The 25,696-nt window shown below is 30.7% G+C and overlaps 1 protein-coding gene across 2 annotated transcripts in view; it reads right to left on the minus strand.

The window, feature by feature from the left end:
* LOC118181801 (gamma-aminobutyric acid receptor subunit beta-like) overlaps positions 1–25,696 on the minus strand; it is a 534,459-nt gene that overhangs the window by 138,542 nt on the left and 370,221 nt on the right. For both annotated transcript variants that reach the window (XM_085808441.1, XM_085808440.1), the window contains exon 6: positions 10,113–10,250. In XM_085808441.1, coding sequence (XP_085664567.1) covers positions 10,113–10,250 — 138 coding nt within the window. The remainder of the gene's footprint in view (positions 1–10,112; positions 10,251–25,696) is intronic.

A 25,696-nucleotide genomic window follows, 5' to 3' on the forward strand; every position in this document is an offset into this window, starting at 1 on the left:
GGCTTATCGAAATGTGTTCTTAATCTGTATTGAATGTCTGATGATAAGCAAAGACTAAAAAGGTTCTAGGGATCTTTTCCGTTCTAAGATAACATTTTCTGAACAGTTTTCTTTAGAAATATACGATGTGCGCCAACATGATACCTCTAGCAAGAAGATACACTACTATCGTGAGCTCATTTAAACAGTGATAATTTGTTTAATGTAAAATACTCGTATTTATATCTTAGGTTGGTTATTTCAATAAACAAAGCATGAAACAAAATGATAATCTTCTGCTAATAATAGTTGCTCTGAAAATAAGAACACTGCTGTGAGAGAGATCAGTGGGTTTAGTTTAATGATGGTCAACAAGCAGTTAAGATTATTGTGCTACAAGGTTTCCTCTTTATGATGTTACTAACTGGTTAAAAGCAATTTCTTCCCTACTCTCTTAGTGTCTTCGTGTCTCCCGCTTCTATAAGGTAGTGTTGGGAAGAGTGTGTTGAGAAACTTGGTTTGTTTAGTGCCCTTGCAAACAACATTGGAAAATGCATTTTTCCGCTGAAAACTGTTTGGGGCGTTTTGTTCTTTAACGGAAAAGATACAAATTTTGAATAAGTTTAAATGAAAACTTTAAAGGTGAGGCTAAATATGCAGCAACATTTTACAGCCTTTAGTTTTAGCTGCAAACGAGTAAACAGCTTGGTTGACATTTCCTTTCGGTGCATTTTCATTTGCATATCTCAGATACTAGAATATGACATCAATAATTTGATGAATAAACCAAAGCTGCTTTTTAATTTTCAATTATCATAGCAGTTTTAATGATTTTTCAATAATTATTAAGTTGATTATAGCAGCAAGCTAAATTTCTGACAAAGGCGAATGGAAAAGATTGCATTAGCTTATACAAACAAATATATTAACTGGATCAACGTGGCTTAACAGGATTTATAGGATCCATGTCATCACAGTATTTTGACATGGAAATATATTTTTGCCAAATCTTAATGTTAATTTTATATTCCTGATTTTAAGTAGTGGCTTCTTGAAACGTGAATATAATTTCAACTGCTTAGTAGCAATAAAAAGGTAGAAAAATGCTGCTCGAGATTGTAAATGAAACTTATTTTTATATATTTGTATGTGTAATTTATTACCACAGAGAATATCATTCTCAACTGCAGAAACAAATGTGACAGCCAATTCTAATGGTTACCCTCAAAATATTTGAAAATTTCAGTGTTCATATAACAATATGCATGTTTATAATGATTCCTAGAATTTTTAACATTTATATTTATGTAATTTTATCTCTTTAAATAAATTTAAAAAAGTTATTAATTCCTTCTCCGAAATTAAGACACTGTTCGTAATAATATCCAAGCAAATAATTAAATGCTGATTAAAAAAGACATGTTGAAAATGGAAAAACTTTTCTTTGGCCTAAAATTCTGCATAGTAATCCAGTTACAATATTTTTAATTAAACTTAAAAGGTAATTCAGTTACAACAAGCTACTATAAAGAGGCAGTTAGTACTTTAATTCATGACAAAATGTCCGTCTACCAAATACGTAACGCTGTATATAGTTATCCTACTTTAAATATTGCACATTAAAAATGTACATAAACGTTTTAAAAAATTGTTATGAACATGAACGTTTTAATAAAATGTTAATTTAATTAGCGTACGTTATTTAATTAATTTATTTCATTTTACACTTCATCGAATTTTCGTCGTCTTTTAAGTTAAATCTTATTAGAAATACGAAGTTTCTGGTATTTATCGTTGCCACAGATTAAAAAAGAAATATATACTTGGCAGGAGAAATTAAACAGATTAAAAGGGAAAAAAGCCGAAATCTGACAACATTTTAGCTTGCAATCAGCACCTCGAAGTTGAGTTAAACTTTTTAAATTATTAAAAAAATATTAAAAAATAAGTAAAAAGACTAAAAATACAAGAAAAAAAAACAGAAATATTTTTGTTTTTTTCTTAAGTCTAACACCTACTGCTGCGAATTTACTGTTGAATAAAATTAAAAAAAGCTAAAACCAAATTTTAGTGTTAGAAAAGCTCTGTTTCTTTCTACATTTCTTTATTTTAACGTATAAAAGGAAAAAAGGAAACCGTCAAACTACTAAAAATGTATATTTAATTAAAAACATGAATACAACTAGAGGCTTCAAATCTATACTTTAATATAAAATTTCAAATTAAACATTATTTATTTTTATTTGGAGAGTCAAAAATATATCAAAGTTAGCATAAATTAATCATAATCTACTTTACATATGACATTTACAATCCTTGTAAAATATTGTTAAAATTCCAGGTGAAATAGATTTTTAAAGGGTTAATGATAGACTGAGAATTTATATAATATTGACAATAAAATATCTGCAGCGTTGTTTAGTAACATCATCAAATTGTTGCGAATACAATTCACTGCTCAGTGACAACCAAAAACGTTCTGAAGTTTTCCTTCGAGGTGTTTAAATGTTACAAATAGTATTTACTGTTTTAAAAAAGTGTTTATTGTGCGTTTATTAACAGCTATGTAACTCTAATATGTACAGAGCTATTAAGAGATAAATGAAGTAATATGTAAACAGACCGTACTTCCATCAAATCTGTTAGGTTGTTCGAATATGAGAAATCAAAGATACATTTTATGATTGTAGTGGCATATCCAGCGGCTTTTGATGTTTCATACCTAAGCTTGTGGAGTTTAATAGAATGTTATACATGGTTCTTGCATGGGTAAATACTACTGTGTAAATAGTTGCAATGTTAAGTAATCCTAGTACCTTTAAGACGATGTTTCAAACTACACCATAAATTCTAGATAACTTTTATTATTTTAATCAGTCACTAGGCTTTTATATCATCAGTGAAGTAAAAGTATTTGCTGTATTCTTATTCCTATTCGTCTTATTATTTTTTTATGAACGCCATCTTGCAGCTGTTAGAACCAGCTACAAGTACAACGAGAGAACTAGTGAAGTTGAACCTCTAAAAAAAACCTTAATTTATTCTGTATTTATGAACAGAGATAATTGTGTGTACTCACGAAACTTATGTTACCATGAAATGAAAAATTTCCAATTACTTCTCATTTTAGTGCGCAGAGCTTAAGAATGATTTTAAACATGTTGTTTCATGTTAGAAATGCTATACCTGTCTGAATATTAGGAGAAAATACCTGGTGTGACAATCCTTTCACCTTTTTGCAGAGCCTGCTTTTCAATAAGGAAACTAACAATCTGGTTAGAATTCAGGAATTTATAATTCTAAGAAAATGCACACAAATTTCTCAGTTTAAGTCGCATATTATGTATAAAAGTTCTCAATCTGCGGCCTGCGAAAGTTTTTGTCTGCATAGGAAACTCTTAAAGAAAATTATGAATATGCAGTTTTAAGAACTTTATTCTGGGATTTCTAGGTCTGATAATGATTTTATTGATATTCGTGAGCGATTAGACACACAAGATTTTATGGAAGGATGATTTATGTTCGAATAGAGTTAATATTACTTTTGTAAAAGCTTTGATATAATGCGCTATTTTTGAAGAGGAAGCACTCTTGGAAAAGTTAGGAACTAATATTTTGGCTAAGATATATTCCTTATCTTTGAGTAAGTTTATATATCAAAAGGCACCCTAAATCCATTTCAAGAGTGCACTTTTGAGATTAAAATATATAAATCTGAAACTGGTGATCGCACTTTTGGATTGCAGAAGCATCTAGATTAGACCTAAAAAATAGTAAAAATGTATGTTAGAAATAAGGCAACTGGGAAACCTCAAAATACATGTTTATTTCTTGAAATAACTTTATGATGTTTTTAAAAGCATCGAATTAAATTATTCGTTTTAAAATATCAGACAATTCGTTGGAATGATTTCTAACGGTTTCCCAAAACTGATCATTTATATTAAATTACATAGTTTCAATGATGAATAACATGCATCTGTAATTATGAATAATAGTGAAACGTATTTGAGAAGAAATTTGAACATCAATAGCATCTATAAATTATATCTTCCCCATCTTCTGTTCGACAAAATACTCAGCAAAATTTCTGTAAATGTAAAAGCTGGACATCTGTAAATGTAAAGGCTGGACAAGAGTTTTTCATTTGATTACTAGACTTTCTTAGTTGTGATCATATCGTTATGTAGATTACAATACTACACACAGCTTTATGATTCATTAAATTTTAGTATAAAATTTTGTTAAGCATTTCAATTTGAAAATGCATGGAAAGGCAATAATTAGCCATTTGCTTATCTGTTTCTAAACATTCGTTCATTTCGCTAAAACTGTCAGCTAACTGTTTTACTATTATTCGAATAACAAATAGCATTAAAATTAATCTACGAATTTGGAAATGCAAAGCCTGCACTTCTCATTCATATAACATCGTAAACGAAGAAAATTAAGTTTTTATACGAAAGTGGTTTAGTGCATCGTTAGTAAAGCAACAAAATTATATTTAAAAAGCTATAAGTCTTCATTCAAGGATAAGGTTCGTATTGATATTGAAATTAACGAAATAACAGTTTAAGAAATTAAGTGTAAATTCTTGAAAAAATAATTTTGTGTTATGCTAAAGAGCTAGAGATACATTAGCATTTAAGACATAGATAAATACAATGGAAGTTATAGAGTTTAACTGAGAAAAGATTTTGATTTTATTAAATAAGAAGCTTTAAAATTTATTCGCATATTAACTGTAGCAAATTAATGACTTTTAAATATTAAAATATTCTGTCTCTTAATACAAAATTTACTTTCTTTATTTTAAATGAACAAAATACTAATTTAAAGGCATGTTTCTAGGCCAGTGCTATTTATATAGTCTAAAATTTTGTAAGAACGGTAGATTCAATGATGAAATTTTCAGCTATATTTTTTTTGCATTTCCATTGAATATGGAAGGAAAGTCAAATTTCCTCTCTATCATCTAACGTTAACTTGTTTCTTGAATTAGATATTCTCTTTATTAGAGGTAGCAATTTTTATTTCATGTTGTAATTAGCCTGTCAAACAACTGATAAAATGAAAGCAATATATTGTGTCTTAAAGTTCTGTAATATTTTTATTTTGCTAAGCAGGCTTTTAACCTCAAGACTTTGATTTTCTTAAGAAAGCTAATTAATATTTGTGACTTTATGACATAAAAGCAGTAATCCTTCACTGCAATCAATATTCTACCAGTAAATAAGAAACTTTAGATGAAAGAAGATTAAAATAAGCTTAAAAGTTCCTATAAATGTGGAACTATGACATACAAGGAATCAAATGAAATACTTTCTCCATAAGCTCATTAAGAGAAGCAGAGTGTTCTCATATCATTTGGGAAGCTTATTAGGTTCTCTTCCTTCTGTTAACTGAAAGAAAGTACAGTTATTTGAGCTTTTCCTAGGATGATAATTAGAAAGGCCTGGTGCTAAATTTAGCTTATGGTTTGATTCTTCTAGTAGCTGAATAACCTAAGATGCCATTTCTTTTGAATACGATTTATACAATTTCTTTTAAAGTTGTATCTGAGTTAAAATGTCAGCTACATTTTAGCAAATACATTTTGTAATAAATTGGGGCTAAGATATAACAAATGAATGCAATATTAATAAAGAACTGAATGATATATTGAAAAGACATCTATTCCAAAATACTTATACCAGATACATTCATTCTGAACAATTTTATTTAGTTGCCTGCGCAAAATGTCATGAATGTTTAGCAAATACAAAGATAATTGAAACACTGTAGCTATCTGCCGAGTTTCCAAATTTTGCTGACACATTTAGTTTTGAAAAAGGCATTGAATTATTCGTATTCAAAATGATATCAAACTAACAAATGATATACGAAGCAGAGAAGAATATTTTTTTTTTCAAAAAGATTATAATTCCACTACTTGTGAAGTGATATTTAAAACAGAGTTTCGAATGTTTTTTAGATTTTTACATTAGTTTCCAGCCTTTGTATATTTATTACTATACAAATACTTTTATGTCTAGTTACAAAGTATGACTTGTCATTTAACCATTTAATTGGATTAATTAACCACAAACTGGATTTTGACATACATTTTGCTGCATGAAAAAATTTCTTTATTACTGACTGTGTGGCTATTTTTTAACTCCTCAGGCAGATTTAATCTGAGTGAATCTTATTAAGGCAGTAAATTAAATTCTGAAGCTTTCTCATGACGTGTACATTATAAAAATAGTCATAGATGCAGGAGTTCAAATTATTAGTCACAACGCTCAATACGTGCTTAGTGTTCGGAATTATCAGTATCGAACCAATTATTTACAGTAATGCATGCTTTGCGTTCTTCTGACATATTTCGTTATTCGTTCCGTATAAAATTGTGGCCTCAGACATCTCCTCTCAGTCCAAATTAAAACTAAAAGATTTAATTAACAATAATCGAAAAAGGCATTATTTAATCAGCTCGATACTAGCTGATACGTTTCTATATTTTAAGCTTTTCTTAGCAGAGATATCAAGCCCTAAATATTTTATTGTGAAATTTTAGTTATGAAATATTGACGAGCAAGATCATTATTTACAAGCTATACTTAAACTCATATTGAATAGATTAATTTATTTAGTCACAGATTTATGAAATTTGAGAAAGCTAAAACTTGACGAAGGAAATTTAAATTAAATATTTTTATGATACTAAATAAGAATAAAATTCAAGTGAATGCATTAATTTTACTTTTCCATTAAACTATTATTTACATCCTTGACTCAATATGTTTGAGAGATAATTGGAAATTCTCATTTCTATGATTGTTCAGAATTATATCTGCCTTCTTACTATGTAATGACAAAAGAACCTTTCGAATAGAAATACAAAAATTTCTTTTTCTTGACTAACGTCTCATTCATGTATAAGTCAATAAGTGTTATAAAAGTCAATCTGTTTTATAAAAGATTTGAAAGGGACATTGCCATTTATAATTAATATTTGAATAAAAATCTGCAATTTTTTATGTCTGTGTTTGGTTTCTAATCACGTTGGAATTGTAAAATAATAAAAATATAAGTCTTTAAAGCAAGATTTATATCTTAAACAAATAAGCCGTAAATTTTGAGGAATGAGCTCTATATTTTCATCTTAAGTTTCGTATTCTGATACTATCACATGTAGCTTCACTAAAAAATAGTTGCTGCCTTAGTTATAACTATAATCAGGTAGCTTTTAGTTTATTTAGTATTATTAAAGTAGAATAAAGACTTAAGTATGGATTCAGTAAAACGATATTTGAAACTACATGATTTTCTCCAAGCTCTGGTATTATTCATGATCATAATCCTTGTTTAAAAATGTAGCGGGGTAAAAACGGATGTCTAAATCCACGTTCATCGATTCTTTCTTATCTGACTGTTATCGAAAGGGTCCGTCAATAATCTTATTTCAGTATTCTCTTCCGTGCTTGGAATCAACTCATGAATAAATGACATTCCTCCTTCATAGAAAATTAGAACAATCATTATGCTAGAAGCTTCAGGGTTGACTTATACTTGTTGTATTAAATAAATAATTTTTATTTTTAAATAGATTCCTAAATTACGGCATTGCTATGTTAGAGAGGGATAGAGTCATTAGTACCGAGTCTTCTGGATAGAGTCATTAGTACCGAGACTTAGCCTTCTGGCTAAGTCATTCTTGAAGCTGTTAACGCTCGTCCGTATTATACGTGCCTATTGATAATCGCAGGCTAGTTTAATTTAAGAACCAACTACATTAGATAACTGTGTCTAGCTTCGGCTAAGTCTCATTTAGTTAATTGTAGTTTAGTTTCTTATTTCTTATTCTAAGTTAAAGTTCGAGTAGAGGCTTCCCGTAAGCCCGAGAAGAGGTCTACTGTTATTCGTATTCGAGTGAATAAAAGTGTATTTTAATTCTGCTCGAATCTACGTCTTAGTTGTTTTGAACTGAACGGTCAGTCGCTACATAGTTCACTAGGTTTCTCGATTTTCATCTTATACAAGGAGTTAGGAACCCTACAGGTTTAATAATAGATGTCTTTTTATCAATTATTGTTATTTTTTTAAAAAAATGAACAATTATAAAATTTTGAGTTCTGAAAATGGCGGTTGTGTTTTTTTTTTTCTAAATCGAACCCCTTTGTCTTGCCTGTGAATATTACTAAACTACTTAACAGATAAATTTTAAATAATGAAACGCTATTCTTTTGGAAAATATGAAGTATTGTACTGAATTTTATATTTACGTTCTGCATTAAAATATTTATCGACATTTTAAAAAATGCCTTTTACAAAGAGTGATATTTTAGAAATTAATTATTTTTCTGAATTTAAAATAATCCATGAATCGAACATTGTTTCGAAGAATTTTTTATAATTCAAGCCTCTGCAATTTTCTCACTTTCAGAAATTGCAGACAATACAAATAAACATACAAAAGACTTATAACTTTTCAATTTTACATTTTTGGTATTTAAAAGTTGTTGAGCATAAATGTTCAGACTAATTAATATCCTGTATAATATTCCAAAATTTAATTTAGTTATTATCCGTGAAGAAAGACTAAAGTACATCCTCAATTTTTGGCATTTTAGTGTGGATTGTGTATCTCATAAACTGAGGTAAGTTTCAGTTTATGAGGCACGGTGCCTTATAAACTGAGGTGCGGTTTATAAGGCAATTTTTCATACAAAATATTTTGTTATAATAATATTTATTGAAGCCAAAAGTCAAAAATAAATTAATAGGCTGTGATACGTACATAAACAAATTACATTTTATAAACGTTAAGCAGTTTCACCTTGTATTTCTTAACTCTCTAAACAAATTTTTTATTAAAGCTATGGTTCAGTCTCAGTTTTAGAAGCAAAACGTTTTGCATTAAATAGAATTTTAAAATCAAATCAATTGCTCCAAAAATTGTATTTAAATCTGTTTCTAAGGATAAATTAATATTTCATGAATTATTCTATTATGTTGTTTTCTATCCGAAAACCGTAAACAGTATTCCCTCTTCTGCCGTTGCTGATAACTTTGACATCGTACATGCTTTTACATTTTAATGCAAAATGTAAAAAAAATATTTAGCCAATTAAATAGAAAAAAAATGCTCTTAATTTTTTTATACTTTAAAAAATGTGAACTTAGCTATATAAAAGTTTATTCGCTTTAAACATTATTATAGTTGATCCCTTTTAATATCGCTTAAAATTTATACTTTATGTTACTAACATTCTTAAACCATTAAAATTTCAAATAGGCAAGTATCAGATTTTATATCGTAAATAAAAGTTATAAGCGTTTTGCTTAGAATTAGAGAATAACTTGACATATGGTTTGTTTGTATAGGTAGAACATCGCACGATATATATAAAATCAGTTTTTTTATTATAGAATATGTCTCATAGTGTTACTTAGAAAAAATACTTTAATTATTGCTTTAAATCTTCATTAAAATTTCAGATTATAATCAAAAATATTTTTCAATTAAATTCTCACATAATAATTTTATTCTCTAGAGTGAATAAAGAGACGCTTAAATATAATTGTATATTATTATTCTCAAAAATGCATATAACAGTTAAAACTAAGAATTGCAAAATAATATAAAATAAATTCAAATAATGTTTCCACAAAGCACACAATGAATTAAAAATATAAATATGATACAAAATATATTAGTACATGATCACTGAGAACTTGCTTTTTTATTTTTTCACACATCGTATGACATGGCTAAAAGAAAAGAAATCAGGAAATAAATACAAAAGGCTATTATAAAAATTTACATGTATGAGGCCTTCTTCTCGACCTGATTTTTCAAACTGATGCATACAGAAATGCTTTGGTATTTTAATAAGAAAGACTTACCTTAGAAAAATGATTTACCTTTTCCTTTTCGAACTGTTACATGCCTTTATATATTGTAAAATGTAAAAGTGCATTCCTTACCTGAATGTCCAAGTAATTTTTTAAACTGAGTGAGCAATAATGTAGTTCTGTGATTCTCTTACATGACAGCTAACAAAACTCAGTTGTAACATACCTTCTCCAAGTAATATATGTATTTAATATCTACTTAATTCTCATGTAACATAGTCTTAATTGCTTACCTGTCGTGAGTGGCACTTCTTTTGATCTTTGTCTATGTCCAACGACTTTAAACTGTGGAAGTTCAACATCACTGGACATTCCAACTGAATCTTCATGCTCACGCCACCAATATTTAATGTCCCTAGTTGTGTAACCAACTGAAAAAGAAAAGAATGAATAAGATTTACCTCTCAAAACAATCTTGTATTTCATTTTTACATTTCAAATAAGAGATATAGTGTTTAAAAAACTTTGATAATAGAGTTATTTCGTTAGAAAATTTTAAAAATTTGGTAGATAAATATAAGTTTAAATGACTTATTAAATAGAATAACCAGCTTCATTTTATTAAAATATGTGTGCACTACACAGTACATTGTGTATTTTTTAATGTTTTTAAATGCCATGAAAATAATTTTTTATACATGAAGCTATGTTGATCATATTTCTTTAAATTAATGGTCGTATCAGAGAAAATTTTTGTATAAATGGCTTAAAAATTAAGAATCTTTTTTTTTTTTCTCTTTTTTTCAAAACGTGTTCTTAAAAATAAAAATGATAGTAAAATTTGCTATTAAAATATTAGAATGGCGAACAACAACAAAGCAAATGACACTTTCCTTCATATCTTTCATGGTTTATGCCATTTTAAGCTGGCCTCCAGCAAAGTTAGAAGCCACTAATACTGAAAACGTGACGGTAATATTGGCGTCATTCCAACAGGCGGCAGTAAAGGGCAGAGCAAAACAATACCTTTGACAGTTCTGAACCTCTTATCAAACAAAGTAGTGAAAACTTTTGTAGCGAAATACTTCGTCTTAAGTTTTCAATGGCGTACGTATTCACTATTCATAGTTTCGCTAAAAGTATGTAATCCTGGGTATAGTTGCTTCTTGAACTTCATCTGTGATTTTTAATATATATATATATTCATGTTACCATAATAGGTATACATCCCCAATTCTATTATTAAAGCCAAGTTTCCTGATTTTGAACTGTTATTAGAATACATCGGGAATGAACTTACGAATTATATTGATAAAACAATTACATTTACAAGACAATTAAACATGAAAATATTTTGGTATTGGAAGCTTAATAGCTTACGCGCCGAATCAGCCACAGCTTAAAACACTTGCATTTAGATAATATTTAGTCTTTCGCTTAGGAATTGATCTGAACTGCATGTTCATAAATCTAATACCTAGAGTATCATTAAATAATTATGAAGCAACTATTTTCAATATTTTACGTTTATTATTTTTAACATCGTTGCTTCCCATTTAAAAGCATTAAAGCAGAATCAAAAATGCCGCAAACATGTGCTTATAAGGAAAAATAATAAAAAGATCTTTTATTTTCGCTGAAATAAATTATTTAAAAAATAAATTTCACAAAAGTAATAATTGAAATAATGAGAATTTTTTTTAATTACTTGTTTTTTCTCGTATTCCCATTAGGTAGCATTGGTAGGTTAATATAGTTCGCTCTATCTGAATTCTTAGTACAATAACGATAAATTAAAGCTGTGGAGGAGAGATAATAACTTTAGGAGTCAATGAAAGTCCTATAAATTTGAGGAGATAAAAGCAAATGCCTTATTGTTTACGTAGCTTACATTCCTTTAAAAACAACGTGGTTTTACGCTGACGAAATAAAAAAGTATTTCTGGAACTCATCCCAGTTTCGTGTAGCATTTGTGAAACAGTTAGCGCTGAAAAGATTATAGAACTGTTATGATAACACGCAGGATTTGCACGAAATTCCAGATAATCTTTGGCTAAGTGCCACACCTATAAAAATGAATTGGTAGAAGTCGGAGGTTGCCAAGCTTGTTTGATTAATTGCTTGGAGGATCTACCAGATTTAAAACTTACAGGCATTCCAACACCTACATTATTCATTGAGTTTCTAAAGAGAACCATCAGAAGGTAACTTTAATCGTTACTATAATAATTTAGGGTAAAATATGAAACCAAATAATGGAAGTATTTTTGGCATCTTATCATAATCTAAATTATCTAAATCTATCTATTTGAACATTTGATTGGACTTTTCTATTATAGTAAAGCACACTAGGAGTATTTGCCTGTGATGGAAACGCAAAGGAATTTCTAAAGATACTGGCCTACAATTATGTTATACATTATATCATAAATTGAAATCAATTTGCTTTAAACCAAGCTAAAAATTTTATTACGCATGCCTATGCTTAAAATGGGGAAACCAAAAGTCTGTGCTGACTTTTAAAAATTTTAAAGAACGAAATATTGGGCATATTTATTTTTATCTAAAATGCCGGCTCGGTTTATGTTAGTGTACTTCATGAAAATAATTTGTCACTTCTGGTATATATTAAATACTTTAATAATTACCTCTACTTATTATAATTCTTCCTGCCTTTTATGCTTAAACTTTTATATCCAGAGCACATATAGAGCAAAATGCACTGAAGCTTGAAACTGTTTACTGATATGGCCTGTATGTTAAAAAATCAGTCGAAGAAACTTCATATTACCTTTCCGAAATCGCATTTGTAAAATAATACGACTTCAAATAGTAAATATTACCTTATTCATTTCATTCTTCCATAATAAACTAAGTTAATAGTATCAGCCATTATTTTATCTTCTTCAAATGGTGCATTATCAATACAGTTAATTTTACTCAATACAATTAGTTGAAAAGGAAGTATTACAGGTAACTCGGCATAATTCAAAAGTCATTGCTGTGATGGTTAAAAGAATTTCTTTTCTTCGTAATACTGAACATGATGAATCGTGAAAACTGTCTATTAAATCTACAAAAATTCCTAACACTTAATTTTATTTTAGAATACTATACTATAATAAACTTGAAATAACATGCTGAGAATCACATTTGTATTACAATTGAAAACTCATGAACTATTGTGTAGAAGCTGCTCAGTAGTTCCCAGATTTTACAATATTTTCATGAATATATAATTTTATTTTATAAGTTTATTTTTATTTATTTGCTTATTTTTTATTTGTTTTGTACGCAAAGACACTACTTTTGCTCCCCATAAAGGTGTAATTTTCTATCTCTTTGACAGGCTTCGATTTACTTCGGACCTATTTAAGCAACATATTTTACTGTTTTTTTTTTAAAGTTTGAAAATTCGTTTCTCACAAACACATTAAAAAATACATCCAGGCAGCTAGGATTAAATTGTTAATTATTGATGACTACTATATGCGGTGACCTATATATTTTGCAGATGGAAATGCTATTTTATATGTGGTTACTTATGTATTATTACTTATGAGAGTTTGCTTCTAGCAAGTTCGATTACAAATGTTTGTCTAAGTGCATTCATGTATATTCTGTTGTACAGAAACGTCTCTGGATCAGTAAGCAGGTTTGCAACAACTATGTATTATTTGCTTCATTATCCGATGCTTCACGCGGCATTTTTCAGGCTACATTGTTTTGATATGGATTTTCTTAACCTAAGTACCTGTAAATGCTCTATTAAATATTTCCTTATAATTATGTGTGCTAATTATATGCACAGTATTTTCACAGCAGCAGTAATAAAATTATGCGCAATAAAAGTACAACTGAAAGAAATCAGTGTACTTTTTATATTTTATACATTAAATTTATAACTGCTAAAAATACTCTTATTTAGGTTTTCTAAATATAGATTCTTTAAAAGGAAATTAAAACATGAAGTTTCTACAGGTTGTTTTATTTTTAAGAACAAACAGTTTTAAAATTTCAATTGCATTAAAGAGTCATTCAAAAGGGAAAAACTTTTATACGAATGTTCGTGCCTTAATATGACTTAAAAACGATTCAAGATTTGTTGACTAATGGTATATTAAGTTCATATTATCATTCTGGCAACTAAAGCTATATTGATCTTCACTTTTCAAAACAAATTTCGCTTTATATAAATATTTAGCATTATTGTCGACAAACCCTAATAGGGCTAATAGAGATTCTGTGTGAGTTCCCACATCACAAGGGTATACGCTTGTAGCTCAGATCTATATAGCGACCTAATCTATTGAGTAGCTGTCGGGGTTACAGAGCATTCCTTAAAAGTGTAGTAAACGTCCTAGCTTGGCCTCATCCTTTATATCGTTGTTCAAAGGGAAAATGCGATAGTTCCACGCTAAAAAGCCAGTCTGCAAGAGGACACATCTGCGGCGCTTACGCCAGTCCGTCTACACAGAGAAACATATCGCCGCCGCTAATACTTTTACCATTAGTAGCCTCATTGTATGTGTACCTTGGGAAATGTACATTGCTTTGGTTCTTTCATATTGTATCCTTTATATTGTATCCATTATACCGTATCATTTATTTTCTTAGATAATTTGCCGTGCATGTATTTATGATATCCCACCTTCTGTACATAACTTTAGGAGATGTTCCACCTTATGATATGTGGTATTGTTGTTGTTGTGACTTATCTCACTTGCCTGACAGTGACATTCCAAGCCCACGAAATTCATCGTGACAAGGAGAGCAAGACTGCGCCTGTCGTTGGCAACGCCTTGAGGACCATACAGGTGACAGTACGACTTTGCTCATTTCCGCCCCCAGTTTTGAAGAAGAATACCCCAGGGGGACGGGCTCGAGGGTCTCCCATCCCTCTTTCCCTAACACTTTCGGCTCATCGCATACTTAGAGTGCCTTCATGCCGCACAGACACTATACATTTAAGAACATCCATGTATTCTCCAGGATTCTAAATCGGGCCCTTCGATGTCGCAAGTAGGTTCCCCTAACAGCTATACCGTCTTGGCGACTTCCGTTATAATACGTGTCACCCTTGAAATTTACGTTTTATAGAGCCGCGGCAATGTTCTCGGCTCTTAGTTTCATGATAAATGTTGTCTATACTCGCTGTTTTAATTCTTGCTTCAATCTTAAAGTACCATCTAATTTTGTCTCGCTCTGGGCTTTATCATAATACAACTCTCTCTTGCTTCAGTAGCTGGTGACTGGAAATAGGTATACGGCAAGAATAATGCAGTAAATTTTGACGTCCGTGTGGAAATGTTCTTGACAAGAAAAATCAATTTGGACCATCAGCATGGCATAACTATTTGATAAGCCCATTTTGCATGTGGACCAGTGGCCTTGTTGGTGGAGAACAGAAAAGAAAATTGGTTGAAAATATCTTTAACCTTCAGACCGGCACGGGGTTATTCTATTCTAAAAAATCCAAAATTTCCCAAAACAGCCATAAGAAAGAAGTATTTTCTTGATTTTACTGTTAAACTGCTCTTTAGACATTTTTATTTAGGTACTTTTAATATGTTGCTCTACATTTCTGGACAATTTCAAGATCCGTGTACATATAATACTTACCTAAAGATGTCACAAAAATATTTTACACCGTATCTTGCCGGCCAGTATATAATTTTAGACATAACAACTTGGATTTGAAAATATTGGAACAGCAAGAATAAAGGTAACGTGTGAAATTACATTACTGACCCAATATTCCGGACTGACAGCCAGCTTTAACCAATAAGGATATAGGTAATATCGTCCTGGCAGTAGATTGACGTAAAACTCCATGGTCGGATGTCATAGCCTATTGAATGATATGTGCTGGTTTATTCAGTTATAGCAAAGCACCATGAGGCCTAAGGGATGCCTTCATGGAAGACTTCCGAAGGCAAAACCAGCTTTTCTCCACGTCACACATGAGGAAAACCATGGAAACGCTCATGCAGCCAGCCCGTTCGTCTGGAATCGAACGCAGGTAAAATTGCCAATGTTTAGCAACCTTTATCGCTCAGCCGTTGGTGGTCCTCAAAATTTCAGATGAAGAAAAACAATTCCGAGTTGTTCCACACAACATGTATTTTTTTGCATTGTCCGAACTTTCTCCAGTCACATGAGCGTGGGCCACTGATACCTGGTGCAATCCCTGTCTCACCACAGAAGATCATCCGACTAGGTGAGCATTATTCAGATACTAATCCGAGCAGGCGCTATTGTAATTTACTATTCATTGCTAGGGCTTAATGGCCTCTTGGAGGCAAGTGAAATGGCCTCTCGGAAATTCATTTCAAGGTCTTCTCTAAAGAAACGGATAGACACAGTCATACCTGTAAACATTGTTATATGTCCATGATTGATGACAATGAAATCGATCATTAATAAAAACCATAAAAGTGACGGGACTGCCTTCTTCAACACAATGCTAGAAGGCAAATTTAAAAGGTATTTAAATCATAAAATATTGATAAGCATTTAAGAAATGTATTCAATGACAGCTAAGTGCAAGCACGTAAGTGACTCGAGAAAATTTTAATTAAAGATGGTGTTCTTCCTCACAGTCAATTATAGCAAATTATTTGCCTCGGCACAAAACTGTTTATATTTATTTTAAATGTATGAGGTAATTTTTAGAGATCTGTTGCTTATAATCTGCAGTTCTCTTAATTTTGTTTATTGATTATGTGTTGACAGATCGAAAACTTTGCTTTGCATTTTCTAAGCTTTGAAAATTAAGAATTGTGTTTTATAAGACAATAAGTGAACTGTAAAAATACTTGTATAGTGTATCCGACAAATTACAACCTTAATGCAAACTTTTGTAACTTAACATATGTTTAGAATTCATGAGACTATTTTACAAAGGGGTGCACGTGCTTCGCTACGTTCACATACTAGTTTATGGGAGTTAAATTATTTTATGAGATTGTTCGCATCATTTTAAATGTCACTGAGGCAACGATTTTACGTACTGTGAGTTTTATTTGATTGATGGTTCTACAATAACTTTCCACATCTTGTTTTTTTCTTCAACTTGCTATCTGTTAATTATTGTTCATGTTTAACATCATCTGAATAGGTAACGCAAAGCTGCAGGGATTATCTGCAAACTCTGCTTCTCAGGCCATTAGTCTTTTCATTCATCTTTACGGCACTGATTTTGTTGATTATACAACCAGACCTGATTACATTATGAAAGTGTGTAGAAATAATAAGTTTGGTGTTTTGATTAATTAATATGCTAGTAATATTGAAAAAGATGTAAAGAGAAAAGAAGTTAATGTTTAGTGAAAGTAAAGTAATATAACTACACCTCACAATCATTTAACATTGCGTTTTTTGCTGGCGAATAGTAAGTTTAAGGGTTGATCATTTCATTTAGCGAACTTACTGATTTATTTAAATCTTAAAGTCAGTAGATTTTGTTTGTGTGATTCAAATGAGTCAGAGTGTGAGTACAAAATGTCTGTCTGTGACAGAACATTTATTAAAGCAAAACGCATTTTTTATTTTTTGGTATTTATTCCATGCTGAAAAGATCCTTTTCTCAACTACTGACTGGCAACGTAAAAATCTTATAAAAGTGAATCTGAAAGATCAATAGAAGCAATAGGAGAAAGAAAAATTTCTTGTGTTTAGATTTAGCTTGATTAAATACTTTATTGGAATATTTCGATATTGTAAATTCGTTTAAAACTATTAGATTGAGCACTTATTTAAACACATTTACTACTGAACCATTACATCTAGAATTAGATGCGGCTAATCTCATTAGATCTGTCGCATCTAATTCTGCATGTAATGGAAATTGCAGCACCATTATTTACATGATGCATACAACCAGCAAGTTACACTTTCCATTCGACGACTAACATAAATTCAAAGTCTGAGCCACGAAGGAAACGAATTTTGGATTTATGTTGGTTTGCTACAAATGAAATGGAAATGGCTGCATGTGATACAAATTTGATATTATTTACTTGGATTACACCTTTGATCGACGTTATTGGAGAAGTGATTACGCCTCTTGTTTCTCTTTTCATCGTAATTGGATAAGGCACATTTTGTTAAATTCGCTGATCAACTTGCTAGTAATTAGTGAATTAATTTCTCTTCATAGGAAAAAAAAAGCTGCACATTCTTTAATAACTCTTTCCCTACCAATCAACTACCCTTTTTCCCTACCAATCAACCTCTCGAGAGGACTTTCGATTAGACGCACATTTAGAGTTCCACCATGCCGCGCGGACTCTTTACATTTACAAACATCCATGCCTTCTCTGGGATGCAAACCCAAGTCCTTCGGCACGGCAATTAGCGATGCTAGCCACTATACCGGTTGGGTGGCCCAAGCAGAAGTGATTCATAATTCGAAAATATAAATCAAACGCTAGTCTACGCGCCATGCGAGGTAGTCTAAACAATAAAAGCAATAAACAGTTTGAAAAAAGGTTTGTTCCAGTCATTAGAAGTATAATTTTACATTTTGAAATGAATTGCGTGATTCTGAGCATTGTAAAATTTAAAGTTTGGATAAAAAAAGAAATATTTAGCTCCTTGTTTTCCATGCTTTAAACTTTAGTTTAGAAGAAAAGGATGTAAAGAAAGAAAAATATGCGAAATTTGTAATAAGAAAACATGACAGATTTCTTTCATTTCCAACTTGAAACTAAGTCAGAAAAAAGTAAAACCATGTCAGCAGTTTCACCCTCTAAAGCTGGTATTCAAATTAATCAATTAAAAGCTGAAATTTTCTACAGTATATTGTTACAGATATGCACTATAATGATTAATTCATTCCCTAATTGTGATAGTTTAAAGCTAATTAATATTCTGATAGGCAATAAATGAGACAATTTATGATTCGGAACATTTCAGAGAAATGCAAATTACTATTTATTCGAACAGTGACTTTGTTGGTATTCGTTCTTAAACTAAGTAACAGAATTAACGTATATTGTTGTGTAAGTCAAAATCTAAAACAGAAACGAACCATACATAAATAAAGAAACAGAAACTTCATAGCTGATCAAATATGCGCAACTAATTTACCCTTTCCTGATATCAAAGTCTCTAAAATAAAGAATTAAGGGTATTACAATTAGTTGATTCTTGTAAATACAGTGGCAAATATATTGCTGTTCTGATGGTTGCAGATTATTATCATGAAGTAAAACAGACAAGCTTAAACGTTTCAAAATAACCTTGTATTTTCTGACAAAATATATGGACTCTGCCTTCAAGGTCATACCTTACGGAACTGCTGAAGCTGGCCTTAATAAAATGGTTAAGATATTCAGAAATGATCACTGCTTCGTCCGCAGTATCAGACGGTTATATCACAACATTTAAAAACAACTATAGCTGAAGAAATTAATCGGAAGTTTTAAGAAACTAAAAGAATCTATTACAAGTCTCTCCAACTAGTTGTTCGACTACCAACACCTACGAATTGTTTTTGCTGCATCTCACCTTCCGAAAAACGAATTCTTCTTAGATGATTGCCTACTGCGAATTTGTCTGCTAAAGCCTTTTTGACAAGGCTCCGAAAATATACTGTAAGACGATCCAACATCTTCTATATCGTATTTGGAGTGATAACGTTACAGAATTTAAAATAATAAGAAATGTTCTGGATGATCTCCTTAGAATTTGAAAATCAGAACTTGTTCAAAGCTTTAGTTCCGAAGAAGATAAAATGTGGAATTTGAATCCTACTTCTTCAACACATTTTTGCGAATTATGAGAAGCTAATATAAAATAAGGAGGAGAATTTGGGTAAAAGTCAAGGAGACAACGACTTTAAACTTCGAAGAGCTTCATACATTAATTACACAAATAGAAGTTTGTTTGAAATTTCGCCCATTATCTCCACTCTCGATTGATGCAATGGATCTTTAACCTGATCATTTCCTAATAGGAGCTTTATGTTTGTGATTCCTGAATCTAATGATACTGTAGATTCTTTATCTTTGTCTTCTATCATATACTGACTTAAATTTAAAAACTTAGAGCTAATTTCTCAAACGGATGGCGCTTGAAACAGCTCATCCGTTTGGAAACCAGGTCAAATCTGAATGAACTGAAATTCAATCCCAAAGTAAGCCCTAGCTCACCCTTAGGTCAACTTTCGGAGTATGGATGCACTAGTACAAATTGTGGATGTCTGACTATCAAATGGAATAATGCCGCGAACCCTCACCAATGTCAGCCTAATTCCATTTTCAAATAATATTGGACAATCGTACAATGAGGGTGGGGATTTCCGGTCTGAATAAACGCTTTTCTATGCCACTCAATAGGCAACGCAGAAATAGTAAAAGTGCATCTGATTTGAATGAACGATAAATGGCAACAGTGTGGAACAAAGGACGTTACTTTTCACTTTTTTAATGTTGCTTTGTTAGATTATTAGTTTTGATATTTAGACATGAATTTGTTTAAAATTGGATTGAGTGTCGATTTAAACATATTTACCATTGAACCATTACGTGTAAAATTAGAAGCGGTCAATTTCGTTAGATTTATCCTATACTTTGAAGACAGCCGAGGCATTATTTTACATTATTTATTCGTCTTTTTAAATTCAAGTGCTCTTGCATATGTTACCTGGATAATCTTGCGACGTTTGATCCTCAACTTTTCAGAAAAACAATTTACATATATGTAAGATAAAATTATATGAATCAGAATTATAATATATAAAATTATATGAATCAGAATTATGATATATAAAATTATATGAATCAGAATTATAATATATAAAATTATATGAATCAGAATTATAATATATAAAATTATATGAATCAGAATTATAATATATAAAATTATATGAATCAGAATTATAATATATAAAATTATATGAATCAGAATTATAATATATAAAATTATATGAATCAGAATTATAATATAACTAAAAACATTAATTCTTCCTCTCTATTCTAAAATCGTAATAACTTCTCTGCATTGCGTCATTAAAATTAATCATGTGATCTTACGTAACCGTTAATACCAGATGCCTCTTGACGACCAATCACCGAATTGCAAACAAAAACATTTCTCTTCGCGTGCTTCCATCTTGCATAACTACGCACTTCAGCTTTTGCTCTCTACTGTGCTAAGATGTAATTTCGCTGGCCTGCTTTCTATCTCAACAATATCAAAAATGTAAATCTTCTGTGGAAAGGCACGACTAGAGTGCCAAGTCATCTGTGGCCACATAATGTCAATTGGAAATAAAAATGGAAGTAAAACTGCCTCAACTGCCAAGTTCTTTAGATCACCGATCTACAGTGTTCCGTCTTTTCCTTTGCTTTTATTATGACAATATGACAATTAGTCGGCAGGATAGTTCCCTGCAGTCTGAAACCTCAATAGAAAATTTAGTTCAGCTCTTCAAATCATCGTTTTGTGTAAATCCAAGATAATGTGAAAGAAGTGAATCATCAAATTTGTTTTTTCAGTGTTTAAAAAATAACAGACCATTCTTCTGCTGTGGTGTTTTGCAAGTGCTTCAAAAAGTAATCAAGCGTAGTGTTTACAGATTGAAAGTAATCGCTCGATAGCCTAGTGAAAAGGAATATTTAATTTGCTTCGCCGATCTCTACAATATTTCGAAAAAAAGTGCTTTAAATCATCAGTGAATTATCGTTTAGGAATTCAGCATTACAGCGGGTTCAAGGTCGATCTGAGTAGTGTTTGCAAGTATGTGCGACAGAAAATTATTTGCACTTCCGCTTTTTCAACAGCTCAAAAATTATTACATTCGTGTGAATCTAGCTCAGGAACTAAATTATTTAATGTGCTGCGGATTCTATAGTTTACATTTCAACTTTGGTTAAAATTTCTTCAATTTGTTTTGAGAAAATCTGAAATTCTTGTTCATTAATTTTTCATAATTATGTGTGAGCCAATTAAGTAACGAATTTTAAGCTATTTAAATTATTCATAGGGAAGGATATTAAGATAAGTTTTTATGTTTTTGAAATTTTGTTGAGAATTTTGAATCTATCCAGCGCTTCGCTTCAGCAAAATAATATCCACCTTATCGATATAGTGGTTAGCGATGATGGATCCCGTACTGTTGTGCCCAGCTTCATAGCTCAATGAAGGCATTGACGTTAAGAGTTATAACGTTTGCGTAACAAGATGACACTTAAAATAATGGTTCAAAAGGCCCTCAGTGTATGGAGACCCTCAACTCCGTCCCTCGTGCAGCTTTACATCTTGGGGCGAAGCTGCATAATTAGTGCGGCAGAACCAATGGTGGATCTTTGATGTACTACCCACTGATATCTGTAGATAGCAAGTAGGGATAATTCAAATCACAAGTATGTAATACTGTTCACGAAAATACAGATGAGAAGTTTAAGGAAAAAGTCTAAGCATACTATATTGCAAACAATGCATTATTTTAAGGCAGTATGCCACTAAAATTTGCCTTGGAATTTACAAGTATAAAAATAACTGCCTACATAAAATAATACCTTTGGTTATGAACGATGTAGTCTAAGTTTCATGTTAGTTGGAAATTTTCTGTTACAGCTACACCATGTAGAAATGCTATGACTTTATCCCAAAATAAGCATATTTTATATGCTTAAAAGGTCAATGAAAAGTCAGAGTTTAATCAATTTCTCTGGAAGATTCTTTGCGGTATTTTCCAGGTATACATTAGATGATGTAATTAAATTTGAAAAAAATAAGGATTTCATGAGCAAAACACTTTAATTTTTAGGTATCACACAGTTTCGTACAAAATGTATTAAATCACTATAAAATATGCTAACTTCCTTGCAATCATAAAATACTTGATGGCATCTTAACCTGAAAATTACCTGATTGATATTTCATATCGAATTCTACATAGCTATTCGTATTATCATCGATATTAAATAAATATTTGTGGCGATAAACACTTTTGTAAAAAGTTTGCTTAAATCAACAATAAACTGGTTTCAAACTTTTACAGCAGTATAACGCAGCAGAAATCTTTGTAGAATAAATACGAAAGATATCGTAGTAAAGTCTGGTAAAAGGATCCTGAGATCATTTGCTTAAAAGGAAAAAAAATAATTATTTGAAGTAAATGTGCTTAATAAAGTATATTTGTTTAATGACATTTTATTTATATGAATATATAATAAAAGGAAAAATGAACATCTCGTGAGATGAAAATTACGTAATAGAAGCCATTATCATCTCCGTTGGTAGAAATGTGTTCGAATATTATTTAAGAATGTAGAACCTATGTTATGTAAGACAAAATTAAAGAAAAAATACCGTTAATGTTGAAACATACGCACATGATCTATCGCGTAGTTTTAATAATGAATACAGTTATTCAATGAATCAAGATGATTTCTTAACAGAAGTTGAATTTACTTACTGTATTTAAAGGACCTTTACACTATAATCTACATTTAAATGTAGAACCTTAGATGTGACTGACTGCTGGAAGTTTCATTGCTTACCGTATAATGTATAAAATGATACATAATTAAATGCTACTTATAAATTCGGTAAGGCAGTAAAAAGAAAAAGAAAATAAATCTAAAATGAATTTCTTGAAATACATCTTCGAAGCCTAACCTTCCTAAAATGCTTCGTTTACTTTAATTATTGCTAGCAGTTCTAAAATTCTGGATGACTGATTACTCCTGATGGGAAATTTAAGCTCGTATGTTTCAAATATAGATTACCTAATTGCTTACTCAATGCAACTGTAAATTTATGGAGTTTTAACTCCTAAGTGGCTGCTTATTTACTGATAGAAACGAAATTTCCGGTTCGGATGCCAACTAAAACGGCATAGGAAAATCTTAAACCTCTAGATAACAGAAATATCTTCTCGGGTATAATGAGAATTTTCGATTACAGCTGACTGCTGTGAAGATAATCTGAGTCCTCTAACCAACAAATATTAGCATGTAGCAATCATTGTAGGTAACAGAAAGCTTTAACGAAAAGTTAACATTTGCAGAATTAAAGATCAATTCTCAAATAGTACACTAATTTTACGTCTGGATAAGCATACAGTATCCTTTTAAAGAAATAATGTTAATTGCTTTCGGTGCATAAATGTTTCTTAATGTCAGTGTTTTATGTTACGTTTTCCAACTGAAATGTGTGTTCATATAGTTAAGTTTGTAAAGAAATCAGGTTATTTTGAAGCAGGTTATGAAAAATGTGCAGTACCCTCGCTGGGGCTCGAACCTGGACCTCCAGAACACGCGGCGAGTGTTCTGCCGTCACACCAAAGCATGTTGGAAGGAAGAAAAAATACCTTATACACTCCCCTTCTTAAAGGGCGACTGGGGATTATGGGATCGAATCACCAAATCTTGCTGGTGATGAAATTTTGGGCCGCCACCTTTTAATTTGGACGCCATTGTAGAGTCATTTGGATTTTTTGACGATGGAGACGTGGAAAATGTGCAGTGCCATCGCCGGCACATGAACCCTGAACCTTGAGAATACGCGTCCAGTAGGCTTCCAATTACACCACGAAGGCATACGTACAGCAGGAAGAAAACACCTTATAAATTCTATCCTTTTTCAAAGTTTATTGTTTTCGTGAATGTATATACGTTAGAGGATATAACTAAAGAGTGATGGATATAACTAACAGTGATAATTCGCTCAGCTTAGTGATTTGCATGTCAGGAATTAAGTGATGCATTACCAAGTTCTAATCTTTCCGAAAGTCGACCCATTGTTGAATGTGCATACTTTACTTGACTTTGTTTAATGTATGTTCTTTACTTACACTAATAGTTACAATTAGCATTTGGACAATATTATTGATTTGCATGGCTCTATCAATCGGTGGAAATAGAAATGTCTATCAAATAAACAAATGGAATTCTTATAAAAGTATATAACAGGTTAGCAACATCCTTATGGTATTTTTAACGAATTTAACATGTACGTTTAATACTCCTATTTACTCGCGAATGAGTACTTTAAATTTTAATATTCCAAATTTTAAACGTGAGTGTATGCAGTTAAAAATGAAAAGAAAATTACCTTACATAAAACAGCGCCAAAAAAAATGTGAAATGAGGCACAACATGAAATATTTAAGCTAGTTAATTTTACTGACGAAGAAGGAAAAACTGGCTACTGGCACGTTTTTTAAATTAATTTTTTTCATAAATTTCCTCCTACATAAGATAATAAATAAGACTTCACGTTAAATAAAACCTTATTTCTAAGAACAATAGCTTAAACTTAAATAAAACAAGCAAATGTGAAATTTCAAAATCGAGAATATGAAAACGAATGCTTGAAAAACATACTTAAAGAAGTTTCAGATCTTAAATCAGAGTACATTGAAAAAGATCTTAAAAAGTCTGGAATGTAAAGTTTGTCAATAAAAAAAAAACTAATGTCGTAAAATCTTCAATTTCAGCTTTAAGAATTAAGCGTTTACTTAAAGAAAATTTTCAGATTTATATACATGCAAAACATGAGTAAAAACTCCTTGTTAAATTTTGATAATTATAAGCACAGTTTTTTTAGTTTCATCCTGTTTACTTCTGTTCCGAAATATACAAAAATATCAAAATAAATTTACGACCTTCATCAAATGTAAAATTAAGTTACGAAAAATATTCTTAAGCCCAATGTATTATTATAGTACTTTAGAAAATATTTCGGTATTTGCAATTTATTTCATTATTACCTATTTAAGGTAAAAATTAGAAAGAGCAAACCAATATCTGACAACGTTAAGATAAACAACATTAAGCTACTTTTATAAGCTAGGTAGAACGCAAATTATAATGTAATCTTTAATCTTTATAAACCTGAAATGCTTGTTTTAGACGTTTCA

The sequence above is a fragment of the Stegodyphus dumicola genome, chromosome X1 (genome assembly GCF_044657685.1).
Source record: "Stegodyphus dumicola isolate Sdum_Otavi_A_Nest chromosome X1, ASM4465768v1".
NCBI classification, from domain to species: Eukaryota; Metazoa; Arthropoda; class Arachnida; order Araneae; family Eresidae; genus Stegodyphus; species Stegodyphus dumicola.